This window comes from Boleophthalmus pectinirostris, unplaced genomic scaffold (assembly GCF_026225935.1).
Source record: "Boleophthalmus pectinirostris isolate CB_2022bp ecotype Guang Dong unplaced genomic scaffold, ASM2622593v1 HiC_scaffold_13, whole genome shotgun sequence".
In the NCBI taxonomy this organism is placed as follows: domain Eukaryota; kingdom Metazoa; phylum Chordata; class Actinopteri; order Gobiiformes; family Gobiidae; genus Boleophthalmus; species Boleophthalmus pectinirostris.
In genome coordinates, this window is record NW_026571036.1 from 30,244,404 (window position 1) to 30,260,273 (window position 15,870).

General features: G+C 38.1%; 1 protein-coding gene across 1 annotated transcript in view; it reads right to left on the bottom strand.

Annotated features, from left to right (window-relative positions):
- znf410 (zinc finger protein 410) overlaps positions 1-14,431 on the bottom strand; it is a 31,074-nt gene extending 16,643 nt beyond the window's left edge. The window contains exons 1-10 of the mRNA XM_020933729.2: positions 14,336-14,431; positions 14,010-14,093; positions 13,808-13,857; positions 13,392-13,521; positions 11,179-11,355; positions 10,638-10,847; positions 6,384-6,549; positions 2,501-2,682; positions 1,107-1,196; positions 913-1,032 (exon numbers count right to left, since the gene is read on the bottom strand). Coding sequence (XP_020789388.1) covers positions 913-1,032; positions 1,107-1,196; positions 2,501-2,682; positions 6,384-6,549; positions 10,638-10,847; positions 11,179-11,355; positions 13,392-13,521; positions 13,808-13,840 — 1,108 coding nt within the window. The 5' untranslated portion in view covers positions 13,841-13,857; positions 14,010-14,093; positions 14,336-14,431. The remainder of the gene's footprint in view (positions 1-912; positions 1,033-1,106; positions 1,197-2,500; positions 2,683-6,383; positions 6,550-10,637; positions 10,848-11,178; positions 11,356-13,391; positions 13,522-13,807; positions 13,858-14,009; positions 14,094-14,335) is intronic.
- Positions 14,432-15,870: the final 1,439 nt, after the last annotated feature.

A 15,870-nucleotide genomic window follows, 5' to 3' on the forward strand; every position in this document is an offset into this window, starting at 1 on the left:
AAAACGGCATAACAGCCCACAGCTACAAAAGCCTGGTTCTCAAACAGAGGGTCAGGGCCTAAAAATGGATCATGTGGACTGGATTTAGATATAATAGGCTAAATAAAAGTGCAGTTATTGATATTTTCATTATTATCCCAATATTCCCTGAGAGTGTGATGCTAACTGAAGGCACTACGCTCTCTCCTTTTTGGACCATGAACACTCGTATCGATCACAGGCTCCTGAAAATGTGCTGTTTAAATCAATTTAGTATATTTTTCTTGAATTTTCAGGCAATGTAAAAACTTTTTGGCATGCATTGTGTCTCCATAGTAATTGCTGTGAACATTCCACTATAGAGATACACGTAGAACACCCCCAGCGAAATGTCAAAGTGTCAGTAATTACATTTTTAACATTAACTTTGGGAATGTAATTGCTTTGCCTGGAATGTTCCACAGTATGGCATTAAATGTAACCATTCTACTGAGACAAGCAAGTGACACCACCAGGCCAAGTTACATGTCAGATCTGTGGAGAAGAAACCCCGCTCATAGTAAGAATGCATGTTTTGTATCTGTTATCAAACATGTGTAATTGAATAAATGCAAGATAGATGTCATACTGTGGAACATTCCAGAAAAAATAACAGCATCTCTATGGGGACAAAGACTTGGGAAGTCTTGTCATACCAGAAAAGTTACACAGTGCAGCTTTAAAGGGATACTCTGGAATTTGAACTGGACTAACTATGGCCATTGACATGCACTAGCCTAATAACAGCGACCTCTGCAAATACAAGGACTGGATGGAATATTTTAAAAAGAGTCTCCCCACGTCTCCAACACTCTGGATCACAAGGAATTGAGGTACTATGTCCAAAATTCCAGACTGTCCCTTTAATGTGTAAGTTTAGTGTGAAGTTTAGACCTGTGTCTCGTGGTTCGTGGCTGACACTTTCCTCTCCGTGGCGTTTCCTCATGTGAACGTTTCTGCTTCCGGACTGAGAGAATGTCTTCCCGCAGATCCCACACAGATGAGGCTTCTCCCCTGATGAAAAATAAAAAATGAACATTTAGACAAATCTATACTGAACTGAACAGCTGCGTGGTCCGTCCTCTCACCTGAATGAACCAGCATGTGTTTGCGGAGACTCGAATACTCAGCAAAGGAGCGCCCACAGCCGTCTGCCTCGCACAGAAAAGGCTTCTCTCCTGAAATACAAAACACAAACCCATCAGAAAATCACTGTATAATTAAAATAGGTTTTAAAGTTTTGATGAGTTGAATACACTCTTTTCGATTCACTTCCATAATTGTCTGATGATGTAACACCTGACCTATTATTTGAAATTAAAGCCCGACTGCAAAACGTTTTAGCAAAGAACTAGACAAAAGTAAGAGCACTTCTTTCATAGCACACCATCTAGTAAAATATGGCGTTTTCAAAAGATTGACGAAACTGAAAAACTAAATCATATCTGAAGAAGTGGTGAAAGAAACAAAATGTTCTGAGTACTGTCCACCTCTGGGGAAGAGTAACTTTACCATGACACTGTAAAATACATGACTTATGTAGGGGTAAAAGTATGAGGTTTCAAAACTATTCCTACACATATAATAATAGAAAAAGTTAAAAGTTACTAAAATAAATATACTTAAAATAAATGTAACTGAGTACTACGCATCTCTGTCTATGTGTTTGTGCCCCCTCCTCCCTTCTCCCCTTTTCTGTTTGTAATTTTGAAGTACAACATACAGTTGAGGAATATACAGGCAGTAAACAATAATATTTAAACTAATTTATGCCCCTAAAACAATCATCCTAAAGTAGCAATATCCCAAGAAATAATTCTAAATGCAATTCTAAACACTAGTAGTTAAGTTTATTATTCAGCCCTACAGCTCAGATCTTATTGTTTCACAGAAAAATAACAAAGTCCCATTAGTAAAAATCAGTGGCGGAACGTAACAGTAAAAGTAGTATTTGCAAGGTACGTACTTAAGTATATATTTTAGGTATCGGTACTTTACTTGAGTAGATTTTAAAGTGGATAATTTTTACTTTTACTTCGCTTTTTCACATTCACATTTTTGAACAGGAGTAAAAAAGCAAATGTATTTTTTAAGATTGTGAAATCTGCTAAAAAGCCTGAGAGTTTATTTTTAACACAAAAATACAAATAAAAACAGCAAGACAAAAAACAAAAGGCTTCACATTGATTTTGATACAATTTTAAGACCTCAGAATCGGTGTGGAATAATTTTACTTTTTATTCTTTGAGCACAATTTTACAGGTACTTTAATACTTAAGGTGATACTTTTATTTTACTTGAGTGTTTTTTTGTTTTTTTTTGCTCTGGTATCTGTACTTTTATTTAAGTAACAAAACCGAGTACTTCTTCCACCACTGGTAAAAATACATATTACAAAACAATAAATATTAACCCCCAAAAATGATTGCTACATCTATAATTTTCTGAACGATAAGTCGATATAGAAGATATTTTGACTGACCTGTGTGGATGCGTTTGTGGTTCTTCAAGTTCCCCGCAGTAGTGAACTTCTTGCCACAGTTTTTCTCTTTACAGATGAAGGGTTTGTCTCCATTGTGAGTCCTCATGTGAACCTGGAGCCTCTGAAGAACATAGAAGCTCTTCCCACAGCCCTCAGCCACACACCGGAACATACGATCATTCCTACAAAAGACAAAAATTAAATGAATCTGAAAGACTGCAACGCCTTATATGACACAGTCTCCTGCTATTTCTAAGACTTATTTAGAATTTTTTATTATCATTTATATTTTTTCTTTTTGTTATTATAATATATTGTGATGTGTGTGCTACTGTGTTCAAGTCCCTTGTGGTCAATAAAATTTGTCTCAGTCCAAGTCTAACGATTAATTGGAATAATCACGATTAGTTATGAGTTGAAAAAAATTGTAATTGTAATCATTAACAATTACGATTTTATAACAAAAACAGTAGATTTATTAAAGGGTCCATATTACAGACTGAAGGTAAAATGTAGCTGTTAACTTGGAAACTACCACTTCATGACATCACAAAGTAGAACAGAGCACTTTGAGCTTTGGAAATGTATACAGACTAATAGTACAGGGTTACTCAAACATGTGTAAATGGAACAAAACACCTCCAGGTATGTTTTTGATGCAGTAACAAGATTATAATATGCCTTAAAATTTAGAATCAATCCCGCATAATATTGGACCTTTAAATCAAAATGTCAAAACAAGTAAACAATTTTGGATTTTCATCAATAAAACCACCATTAGAAAACCTTCAACCACCACATTTAACCTTTTTGTAAAAATAAAAACATTTCAAAGTACCACAGAAATACTCCTTTGACTAGTCATATACTAAAATAATCATTGCTTGGAGCCCTATCTGAAAGCAGTAATTTTATCTTTTTTTCATTTATAGGGCTTATTTGCGGTGGGAAAATGGTAGAAATGGGACCAAAATGTGTGAATGCAGCAGAGAAAATAAAATTACCTGTGTCTCTGTGGGTTCTTATCATGAGTAAAACCTGATAACAATGTCCTTTAGCCGTCTACATTTGGCATTCGCACAGTAGAGAGATTTTATTATAACATTATCTCTTTTGAATAGGGAATAGGGAAAACTTAGAATAGAATGGAAGAAAAAATTTGCCTGAAACTAACAGTCCTACAAATAAATAAATCATCTGAAAGTCATGTTGTTTCCTCATCACAAACATACCTGGAGTGTTTTGTTTCAATCACACAAACCCTGCATATTTAAGCTGAGTTCCTCTCAAACAGAAAATACTCTGTTCTACCTTGTGATGTCATGCGGTAATACAGAAAGTGCTCCACTGTGTTTTTAAACTCCATACACCTTCCCTAGAATCATTTGGATAATTTCAGACCTGGAAATGCCAACCTACACTGAACAAAAGGTGAAAGGTAGCCGTTATAAGCCCAAATCTACTAAGCTACACAACATCACAAGGTGGAACGGAGATGTAGACAAAATAATAATAAACAACATTATAACATGGCTTAAAGATCATGAGAGGCAATTTTACGTAATATAGGACCTTTAAATATTCTAATGTGATACTTTATATATATTTTATATATATAAAATATGCATGCTATATATAAAATCATATATATATATATTATATACCAACTCCTGGTGCACTGCCTGGATTGATTACAAGAAAGCCTATGACTCGATGCCACACACACGGATCACTGAGTGCTTGGAGCTGTACAATATCAGCATTGCAAACTTGATGCGGTTGTGGAAAACCAATGGCAAGCCACTTGCACAAGTGTCCATCAAATGTGGCAATCAGACTCACTGTCCCCACTGCTGTTCTGCATAGGTCTGAACCCCCTCAGCCAAATCATAGCACTGGCTATGGATACCGACTCAGAAATGGGGCCACCATCAGTCACCTCCTCTACATGGATGACATCAAGCTGTACGCTAAGAGTGAGCGAGACATTGACTCACTGATCTACAGTACAGACATTGGGATGTCATTCAGGCTTGAGAAATGTAGCAGGATGGTGACAAAGAGAGGGAAGGTAGTCCACACAGAGGGGGGTCTCACTCCCAGAGGGAACAATAGCAGATGTTGAGGACAGTTACAAGTACCTTGGTATCCCACAAGGCTACGACCTGCAAAGAGTGAGGCAAGTCCTAAGAAGCCAGCTCAATGGCAAGAACAAGGCGCAGGCAATCAGTAGCTATACCCTGCAGTAACTGTAAGCTGGCCAAAGGAGGAGATACAGATGTTAAGACGAAAGCTCCTGCCCATGCATGGAGAGTTCCAGCACCTTGAGACTGTACGCAAGCCGGAAGGAAGGAGGCCGTGTGTGTGTGTGTGTGAACCACTGTCCAGGATGAAACATCCAAGCTCCTCGAGTACATCAAGGACAAGGCCCCGACAGATGAGGAGCTGAGAGAATGTCTCAGACACTGGGGTCCAGAGGAAGAGGTGCTGAAGGGACCATCATGGCAGGACAAACCCCTACCACCAGAACATAACTGAAGTGGCTGATATCAAGAAATCCTACCAGTGGCTTTAGAGGGCTGGTCTGAAGGACAGCACAGAGGCACTGATCCTGGCTGCTCAGGAGCAGGCCCTGGGCACTTGAGCAATAGAGGCCCGGATCCACCAGACAAGACCCACAGTGTAGACTGTGCAAAGAGGCTCCTGAGACAGAACTGCAGGGTGTAAGATGCTGGCAGGGAAAGCATACATAACCAAGTGGTGGGCATAGTGTACAGAAACATCTGTGCAGAGTACGGGCTGGAGACCCCAGGATCAAGGTGGGAAACACCTCCAAAGGTTGTGGAGAATGACCGAGCTAAGATCCTGTGGGACTTCCAGATACAGACTGACAGGATGGTGATGGTGAACCAACAGTCAGTGGTGGTGGACATCGCAATACCAAGCGATGGTAATATCAGGAAAAAGGAACACGAGAAACTAGAGAAATACCAGGGGCTCAAGGAAGAGCTGGAAAGTAAAGGCATCAGTGCTACCTGTGGTGATCGGAGCACTCGGGGCTGTAACCCCCAAACTGGAAGAGGCTACAACAGATACCAGGAAAAACAACGGACATCTCAGTCCAGAAAAGTGCAGTACTGGGAACAGCAAAGATACTGCGCAGAACTCTCAAGCTCCCAGGCCTCTGGTAGAGGACCTGAGCTGAATGAGGGTGAGAGACCAACCACCGTGGAAGGTGAGAAACACATTTTTTATATATCTAGATAGATATAAATAACCGTATTTTTCAGACTATAAGTAGCTCTTTTTTCATGGTTTGGGTGGTCATGCGACTCCAGTGTGACTTATATATAAAAATTTTCAGACTGACAGCTGCGAGAGGGCGCTCTAGGCTTGTGTGTCACTCTGTTTACATCATGGATCTATGGTTTATCTCCGGAGGTCGTGCAGAAGTGGCACCGAGGAAGAATTCAATGGATATAGTGATTTGGATTGAGATCGTGAGTTTGGTAAACATATGTTATGTTGTTTATGCTATAATTATCTGAATAACTGTTAATATGTGAGGTGAACATATTAACGCCTATTCAGCCTGTTGTTCTCTATTGTGTTGTTGTTACTATAACTTGTCTTTCAAGATGAAATATTGGTTCCTGGTCTCTGATTTTATAAAATACATTTCCCCAAAAAGTGCAACTTATATTTGTTTTTTTCTTCTTCATTACACATTTTTTGGCTGGTGGGACTTGTACTCTGGAGCGACTTATAGTCAGGAAAATATGGTACTATGATACTTCATGTTACTTATGTGAATCTTCAACATGTGTGTTAAAAAAAAGGTGATGGTAACGAAACAAGCGAATGTGAAGTGCCAGTCTTGTACCTGTGTGTTTTGAGATGGTATTTGAGATGAGCTGGCCATGTGAAGGTCCTACAGCAGCCTTCGAAGGAACAGTGAAGGACGGACTTTGGGACCGACCGAGAAGATCGAGGGGAGACGCACCTCCTCCTGTCTGCAGCGTCTGAGGTTAAACTGTGCGTCAGGTCGCCTACGAAATGGAAAGACAAAAAAATAAAGTTTTGTTTATCCATTTTTGTTTTGTTATTTTTTTAAGACAGCAGAATGTGGTCTCAGTGGTCCAGGTAGGTTCCATAGTGGTCCATGGGTGTATACTAATCTTTGTGCTCTTATACTTGTTCTGATACAGCACAAAATCATTCTAAAGCTTTTCAGGAAAGGTTCTTTTCTGTCCAAGTGACTTTTTAGTATCAATACCTGTTCATTTTTTACAGTGCAGGCTCTAAACCATGCAGCTGTTCAGTCCCTGTTCTGTAGAAAAGCTAATCCCACAGAACACAGCCCCGATCTGAATGCAATCACTGCCTTTTTAACACAGCCCGACTCCCTGCACAGAGAAGCCTTTAGCCGCTCCAGTTAGCGTTAGCATCACAGCAGAATCACATGAATAACTGGAGCCCCACTGCTAAAGGAAGCCAGGCTAATCTAATGCATCCATGTGGGAGAGCGACCATTAGCCCCCAGAACAGAGAGGGACTGAAACCTGTTACAGCTGCTACAGGACTGTCACTAGAAAACTGTAAAAACATTCATAGCTTTATGGATTTAAATGAGTTCAAGTTGCACAATGTCATTTTGCGTGGAGAGTCTGGTTTGCCATCTGCTCGTCTCCACAGAGATGTTTTTATTTTGCCAGAAATGTTCCACAGTATGGCATGAAACCATGTTATCCCCAGGTTTGACTACCCCAAATTTAAGACTTTTTTAAGACCTTTTAAAGACCACTTAAATGAAAATTAAGACCAACGTCACACCCATTATGCGGGCAAAAAACACCAGGTTTAATTCTAATAATGACCAACCAACTACCGGTACTATATCTAGAATCTAAAGCTATGTTTATATGATGATGGTCCTGACAGAAGAAACAAAAGTGGCATAGCGTCTTCACTTTTCATTCTGCATTTAGATGAGCGTTTTCGGGAGGAAATCTGCATGCATACGGTGATGCAAAAGTGTGTGGAATTGGATTGGGTATGCACATCAGGCAGCTCAGACCTGACGCTGGTGATGTATTTGACGTAAACACGTACGCGATGTGAGCAGATCTGACCAGAGTTTTGCGTCTTGGGCAGTGTAGATGGAACTGAAACCAAAGTATTGTTTGCGCATACTCCAAATTAGAAGTTTATTCACGTTACGTTATTTCATGCCGTTTTCGCTCTTTCTATTTAACATTGCACTGCAGCCCGGTTGAGTAAACAAAAAATAGGCTAATGAAATTTAAGACCAATGTGAATAAAATACAACTTTTTAAGGCCTTAATTTAGGAACATAAAATTTAAGACCTTTCTAAGATTTTTAAGACTTAGCGGATACCCTGTAAACTTATCCACAAAGACCAGCAGGTTGCGCAGCCAGACCAATCAATCAATACAGATCTGGTTTATGGCGAGGCTGCCCTTCTCATACGTTCATTTGAGAGAAGGCTGAAATATGAACTGAAAAACTAATACAAGAATCATTTCAATTTCTGAACATGTTTGAACAGGACATCTGATTACCAAAATAATGACATTGATTTTGACATTAATAATCGCACCAAATCAAATTTTCATTTTAAACCAATTGTGATATAATGTGCAGCCCCATTTTCAAGATACGTTTGAGCAAGAAAACTACCTATGAAATAAATGCTAGACAAACAAGTTTAATGCCATATGCAATAATCTCCATGGAAACAAGCATGTCACAGACCTCCCACCAGAATGTTACTCAGTAGATCTTTAATTTAGAATAGTAGAAAAATATTGAATTGCATTTTTTTATCTGTATGATGTTGTGATTAGATGAGTAATTTATGTTAATAATAGGATTCAGTTCAAAGTTCACATTTTAAAGATGTCCAAAAGAATTGACAAAAAGACTGAAATATAATTGACATACTAACAAATACAAGAATCACATATGAGAACATTTTTGTACAGATCTAAACTACAGTATGAGCAGTTTTTATACAGATTAAGTCACAATATATTTTGTCATTCGTGTAGGAGCTGATAGTACTTAAAAACATAAACTGTCCTCAATCAGATCCACACAGTAAGGGGCATTGAAAATCTCTGTGTAATACAGTTCACTTTTCCCACAAAATTTGAGCTGTAATTTGTCACAGGAGGGAGCAGAGATCAGAGATGTAGCCAGCGGACGCTATGACAGTGAACCGTGTAATCTGGGAGGAGACATGTGGAGCTGCTTAAAACTGAAAGTGAAGATTCGGTCAGAATCGTGCTGTGTGTTGTTAGATTGGTGGATAAAGGGACTTCTGCTTCATAAGGACAGGGAATGTGCCATATAGTAAAAACAGTAGGGCAGAGCAGTTAATAGAATACAAGATTCACATTTCAGAGCATGCTTGTAGCGATCTAAACTACAGGGTTAGCAGTTTTTATACAAAATATGATATGTTTTGGCATTTGTGGAGGATCCGATGGCACTTAAAAACATGAATAGATTGGTGGATATAGGGACTTCTGCTTTATAAGGACAGGAAATGTACCATAATAAAACAGTAGGGCAGTTAATAGAATTTGGATTGAGACTGAGATACAGTTATTTGCAATGGTCAATTAGCTTGGGGCTTTTAATTTTATGCTACTTCTTAGGCTACGTTCAGACTGCAGGGCTTAATGCTCAATTCCGATTTTTTTGTGAAATCCGATGTTTTTGCGAGGTCGTTCACATTTCCAATTAAATGCGACTTGTCTGTGACTTCAGTGTGAACGGTAAACGGCCCGAAAGTGTCCCGCATGCGCACTGGAGACACGATGACGTCAACCCCATGCGTCAACCGCAGCGAGCGTGCTCTGTGTTTACGGAAGTTGTCCAAATATGGTCGCGAGCATTGAGCACCTGGCGATTTTACAGTTCCGGTTTCCGCCTGCTTCAGCGCAGAATAGTGACGTTTGTCGCTTGTTAATGACGTGTAGGTCGGATGGATGCGCTTTGGCCATTCAGACTGAAGTCGCATGTCAAAAGATCGGATATGTATCAGATTCAGGACCACATATCCAAGTGGCCTGGGTCGCATTTGAAAAATTCGGATCTGTGCCGTTCAGACTGTCATTAAAAGATCGGATACAGGTCACATAGAAGCCAAAAAATCGGATTTGGGTCACTTCAGGCTGCAGTCTGAACGCAGCCCTAGTCATGCTATAATGTTGTTTCCTCATCAGAAACTGATCTGGGGTTTAGTTTTGTTTATTCACACATGTTTAACAAACTAACAAACAAATATTTAAGTTGAATTCTTCTCTCAAGTGGTAAAAGGTAGCTGTTAACTTGAAAACTACCACTTCTTGACATCACAAGGTGGAACAGAACATTGTGAGCTTGGGAGATATTAGACTAATAGTAAAGAATTACTCAAACTTGTGAATGAAACAAAAAACAACTCCAAGTATGTTTTTGATGAGGTAACAATATTAAGTTGCATGTGGTTTGGAGTTGATTCAGAATGTACAGGAAGAAATAAGTTTTCCTGTGTTAAACTTCGTAGATTAAAAACCTATATTGCAAACTTCACAGAGAAAGGCCCAAACTAATTCAGGAATCGAACTCAAAACCTCCTTGTTTTTGGGCAGAATTGTTAACTACTAAGGCACCAAGACAAATATTGCATTCCTATCTTTTTGATCTTTTTGTTGAGTTTTCCTGTTTAGTCCAAATCTATAATTAAGTTGGTGACAGGAGCCTTCAAGTCTCTGGGGCCTTCATTAGTTGCAGAATTTGTAAACACGGCGCAAAAATGTCGAGAGGAGCAGATGCGATTTCATTATAATCTACAGTAGCTCTGGATTTCAGCTCTAAGCCTGACAGACCCATCACAACAAAATTTGAGACAAGATTCTGTTACCATAGATTTGAAGATTAAAAGTTAGTGAAGACTCGAGAGACCTTATTTTACCTTTTCTATACTTTACTGCCTGTTATATGCAAAGGTGCCTATATAGCTATGCATTGAAATGTGCAGTTTAAGACATTGCAGAGATTAAAAGTCTGGTGCAAATGGTGTAAAGTGTCAATAACAGTAGATTTGACTATCTGGCTATGTTTTACCGTTGGTCACTGTGGTTACAGCCCGGGCCTCCTGATTGGCTCTGGCGTCTCGTGCGATCTGAGCACGTGTGGCGGCGATGAGGCTGTCGTGGGCGAGCTCCTGAACGCGCAGGTACCACGGCGCTCCATCCACCCCATAGTCCCCCGAAGAAATTCCATCCTCCTCATCGTCATCTGGACCATCGGCGAAGATCAGGGACTCTGAGGAGGCTGGAGCGGAGAGAGAGAAAGAGAGAAGGCATGTTTATAAGGCCAGTAAAATCAGGTAACTAGAATAATAATAATCAGATAACTCGGTGATTAGATCCACTCTCTGTGGTGCTTCCAGTTATTGCTGGATTTCAGATAACGTTACACCATTCTACAGGCCAATCATATTTTATAGATACTGAGGCATTGTTTTGTTATTTTTTTTTTTTTATACTTAATTGTTGATAGATCTAACAACTATGAGTATCCTGCCACTTTTGTCCCCAGTAACAATCAAATAGCCAAATAAATATGTTCATGTACTAATATAAAAGTAGATTCTTGTGTTTACCTTTGGCGAGGTTAAGCAGGACGTAGGAGCTGTTATCAGTCTGCTGAAGGTCATGGAGGAGGGGAGAGGGACTGTGGGAGGAGGGGTGGTGTCCAGGAACCAAAGAACTGTCCTCAGAAACCGCCCTGAACTCAGAGAGAGAGGGAGGACTGCCCGGCCCATGGCTCAGACCCTCATCTGGTAAACAACACAATCGAGCTTTTAACCATGAAATACTGTTCTAACCTTAGACTGTATAAAAAAGAAGAAGAAAACCAAGATTAGACCAAAATGAAGAGCCTGACAGCAGCAGTTACAGAGAGAAGGGTGACAATTTTTTTAAAAATAAAGTCAGCTGGAACCACTGATAGAGATGGAAGTGCCCCCATGGTCACTTCCTATTTGGAACGTGGCAGCTATGTCCATTCAGTCTATGTTTCTAAGTTTGTGCTGTTTTTGTTTCATTTACATTTTGTTGACAAGAGGGCAATGTTGATAAAAGTGATTATCAATAATTGTTTTTTGTACTATCTCTATGCAACATGCTCAAACATGTTTATAAATGTTGAAGTTTATGCTCAAGTATCATGCTACAAAAAGTCTGAAATGTGACTTAGAGCCCTTAGAAAGTGAGACAAAGCCTGCACACTTACTCCCAAACTGCATTTAATGAATGACAACATTTTGATCAATGGGCCTTCGTGAGGTCATGGTTCTCTCTGTGTGCCGCTCCCACTGATTATTTGGCCAATCCAAAAGTGAGTCATAGGAGATGTTCACACTATTCAATATACAAACTGTACTTAGAGGCCTTGGCCCTTATATTGAAGTTTAAAAATATTTGTTTTTAATCTGTGCTTTTTGGAGCCCTTTTTCACAGTTTGTAAAATAAAAAGTTGCCACCAATGTGTACCTTCCTAAAGTGCACCAACAGATGCTTGAGCTCCCCTGCTGCCCCTCTTTATAGACATAGTCAAGTAAAATCTTTGAGTTATTTCTAAGGCTTTTTATTTATGTAACTTTAAATAACATATTAAGTGCTTAAAGTATTTTTAAAACACCCGTTTAAAGGAATATAGAGCTTTTAAACTGTAGTTCAGCAAGAGATAAATTTTAAGTGCTAAACGCTGTTACTTTGAGGGTCACTTGTTTCACTGTGAACAGTGAGGCATTTTAAGTGAATGACGCCCTTCGCAGCAGTGGAGTCAGGCTTAATGGCCCTCTCTGTGCTGAAGGCTTATGGCATTAATTTAAGTCATTGCTTGAATAATTTGTGCCTCCAGGGGACAGCTATCTAATGAAACAAGAGGATTATCCAGCACTCTAATATTGTACACATAAACAGCGATACTCTGACAACACGCAGCATCAGCATTTTTAACTTTAATGCAACTTCATAACAGACTGTCAAATTATATAGCTCACTGCCCTTTCACATCTTTAAAAATAGCCTAGTCTTAAGTATAAAGTAGGGCTGAGGGATTTTGAGTTTTTTCTCAATAAATTCAATTTGGATTCACTTTTCTATTTCCCCTTCCCCTTCTTCCTCCACTAAAAATGTTTGGCAAACTACAGAATGGTAAAAACTAAAACTAAAAAAAGATTGTATTCAGTGTGATCATATTTTGACCCACTGGCAATTGGGGAAATCTTTTATGAATGAGATAAAACAAACTATGCCATTAACTATTGCACTGACATCATTGATTTCAACGCTGTCAGCTCTGTATGGCCCTGTGCTTAACTTTGGTCCTTGTGACAGCAGTGAGAGGCTTTTCTTGCATTTTCAGGACAATTTACAAAGCAAGAAAGGGGGAAAATAAAAATATATTTTCTTCTAAACAAATCCATCTGAACTTAACATTTGATTAACTGATCTGATTAACTGATTTAATACAATCAGTACAATATGATTTAATATCATTTAAACACTTGTTATCAGATGTTTAAGATAATTCACTTTGTTTAAATCCCATATATTCTGAAATAATTGACGATTTATGTGTGCCAAAATATACTGGTTTAATTTAATTCAACTTTGTAAGTTAAGAAAAAGGGCCTGCTTTGTTTTTTATACAGTTCGAGTATTTAAATTTAATATATTAATATATAATAAACAAAAACACTGCAAATGAACCATAACATTGCCAGTCTTGCCTGTTACTAAAAAAAATAAAATAAAAAATAAATTATACCTTAACAATTACCACTAACAGCCTATAGTAGCCACTGACCTGAGAGCTGCAGTGGACTGCACAGGGAGCTGACAGCAGGGGGCAGCAGAGGGACACAGGACTTAGCCCCGGTCTCCTCCAGACCCTGCACCAGAGGGATGGACGCACTCTGCACAAACTGCACCAGCAGCTGAGGGGGGAGAAAACAATTAATACAGGCTTAGAGTCAGCACTACCTCAGATGTACAATCAGATCATACTCTACAGGTTGCTAAAGATTAAACACATCACCATTGTTATTGTACCTGTAATGTGGTGAAACCCTTACAACATTTTGAGATTTTCCTTTTAAATATCTCATATAATTGTGGATATGTTGATAGGATATCAGTACATTTTTATAATCTCAATTGGAATAGACTGAAGAACAGATCAAAGCTATCTAAATACAGACTGACATTTTGACGCAACATTACCTCTGGTTTGGAGTCAAGTTCATCAGAAAGCATGGGTCTCTCTTTGTGATCTGTAATATAAACAAACAACTAAATGCACCATTCAAAGATTCTTACAGGGCTGCTTCATAACTACAACTACAAGATTAACGACTATATGTTGTTATTCGCAAGCCATTTGATGCAATGGTTGAACGGCCTGACATTGAAGATAAAGGCATACCTGTCAGCACTACTGCAATTACAGAGACAGGAGCTTCTTCATAGCTTCACTGCGGGTCATCTTTCTGCCATCATGTCCCTGTACCTACAAACAATGCAAAAAATCAAGCTCGCATACATTTAAATTCCTGAATACATAATAAAACATAGCATTTATTTATATTTTGCATAATCGTGCGCTAGCTATCACGTTTGCCTTGTTGTTAGCATTAGCATTGTTAGCACAAGAGATTTTGATCTGAGAGCTGTCAAAGCTTCGTAGCTCAAAAAAGAACGTTAAATGCATGCATAATTGTTGATAAAACAATATTATATCGGGCGCGTTACCTTTCTGTGTCGTTAACGTGAATCATATCATTTTAAAGCTCGATAAATGTGCCAAAACACAGGCAGGTAGCGTTCATTTTGATGCACTACGGAAACTCAGAAGAGACAATATTTAAAGCACCTCGTTTAGTACAAAAAGGAACACAGCTCATTAGCGCCATCAAGTGGATACAAATCATTTTAATAATAACCAGATTAAGATTTATTAGCAATCTAGTGGCATTAAAACAATTTAACTAAAGAATAATAAGAAAATGGTCCCAAAACTCAACATTGTTAAATGATAAAAAATTTAAAAAAAAAAAAAGACATATCAAATAAAATACACTGGCCAACAATCAAGTTAAAGGTGAACTATGTATAGGGTGACCAGAACTTCAAAATTAAAAAAAAAAAAACTAAACAAAAAAAAAAAAAAACAAAAAACTGGGACATCCCTGTTTTTTTTTTTTTTTTTTTTTTTGGTGGTTTAATAATAAAATTGTGAAACAAGTGCATAATTAAGGAAAACTGTTATGCTGAGATCATTCATGACTAAAATGTGAGTCAGTAAAGTCACATTTTCTTTATGTTTTGGTAATTTTTTAAGCAGATGTTTTTGTATTTTACCTTAACAAATTATAACTTATGCCTCTCTTTACTGCTGTCAGGGATCAAATTGGTAAAAAAAAAAATAGGGACACCTGGGACATTTCTTGTATAAAACTGGGACAAATCACTGGTTTTGTATAAATCGTCTGATCACCCTAACTATGTAACTTTTCTGGAGGCTCCATCACCTGCTTGGCTTCATGGAGATGTTATTGCTTGGCCTAGAATGTTCCACATTATCATCTCATTGGAGACAAGCAGGTGGTGCCAGCAAGCCAAGTTACATGTCAGATCTGTGGAGAGGCGACATAACTCCAAAAATAATGTAATTTTTTTTTTTTTTTTATTACATTTTTACAGTAGGTACAGTAGAAAGTCATGTTTTTATGTATTATTCAGTAAAAAAAAAACACCTGAAATTGAACAAAAGCTAGATCATTCCAGGCATAGCAATAACATCTATACATGGTGAGCAAACCTCCCTCCAGAAAAGTTACAAAGAGCAACCTTTAAACATTTCGACTTGTTACTTAACCAGAAGTAAACAATGTGACTGACTTAAGAACATGCAGATAACATCACTGACTTTCTAACTTTTAGTCTGCTGAGTTTAAGTGAATTAAATAAGACTCACTACAAAAATAGCTAATCAATAGGTTATACAATGTTTTTTATACAGATATTTTTATTCAGTTTTTGTATTGATTTACTTCTTAGGTATTTTATTCAATTTGTGTAGCACATACACCAAAATAAATTAAAAGTTAGATTTGTGGAAAGGTCAACCCGCTTACAATAAGAATTGCAAGTTTTTCAAAGTATTTTTTAGCAATGAAAACACCTGTAATTAAAACAATGATACAGTTAATATCTTATTGTAGAACATTAACAACATCTCAGTGGAGATAAGGAAAGTTATGCAGTGCACCTTTCAGTCAATTTTG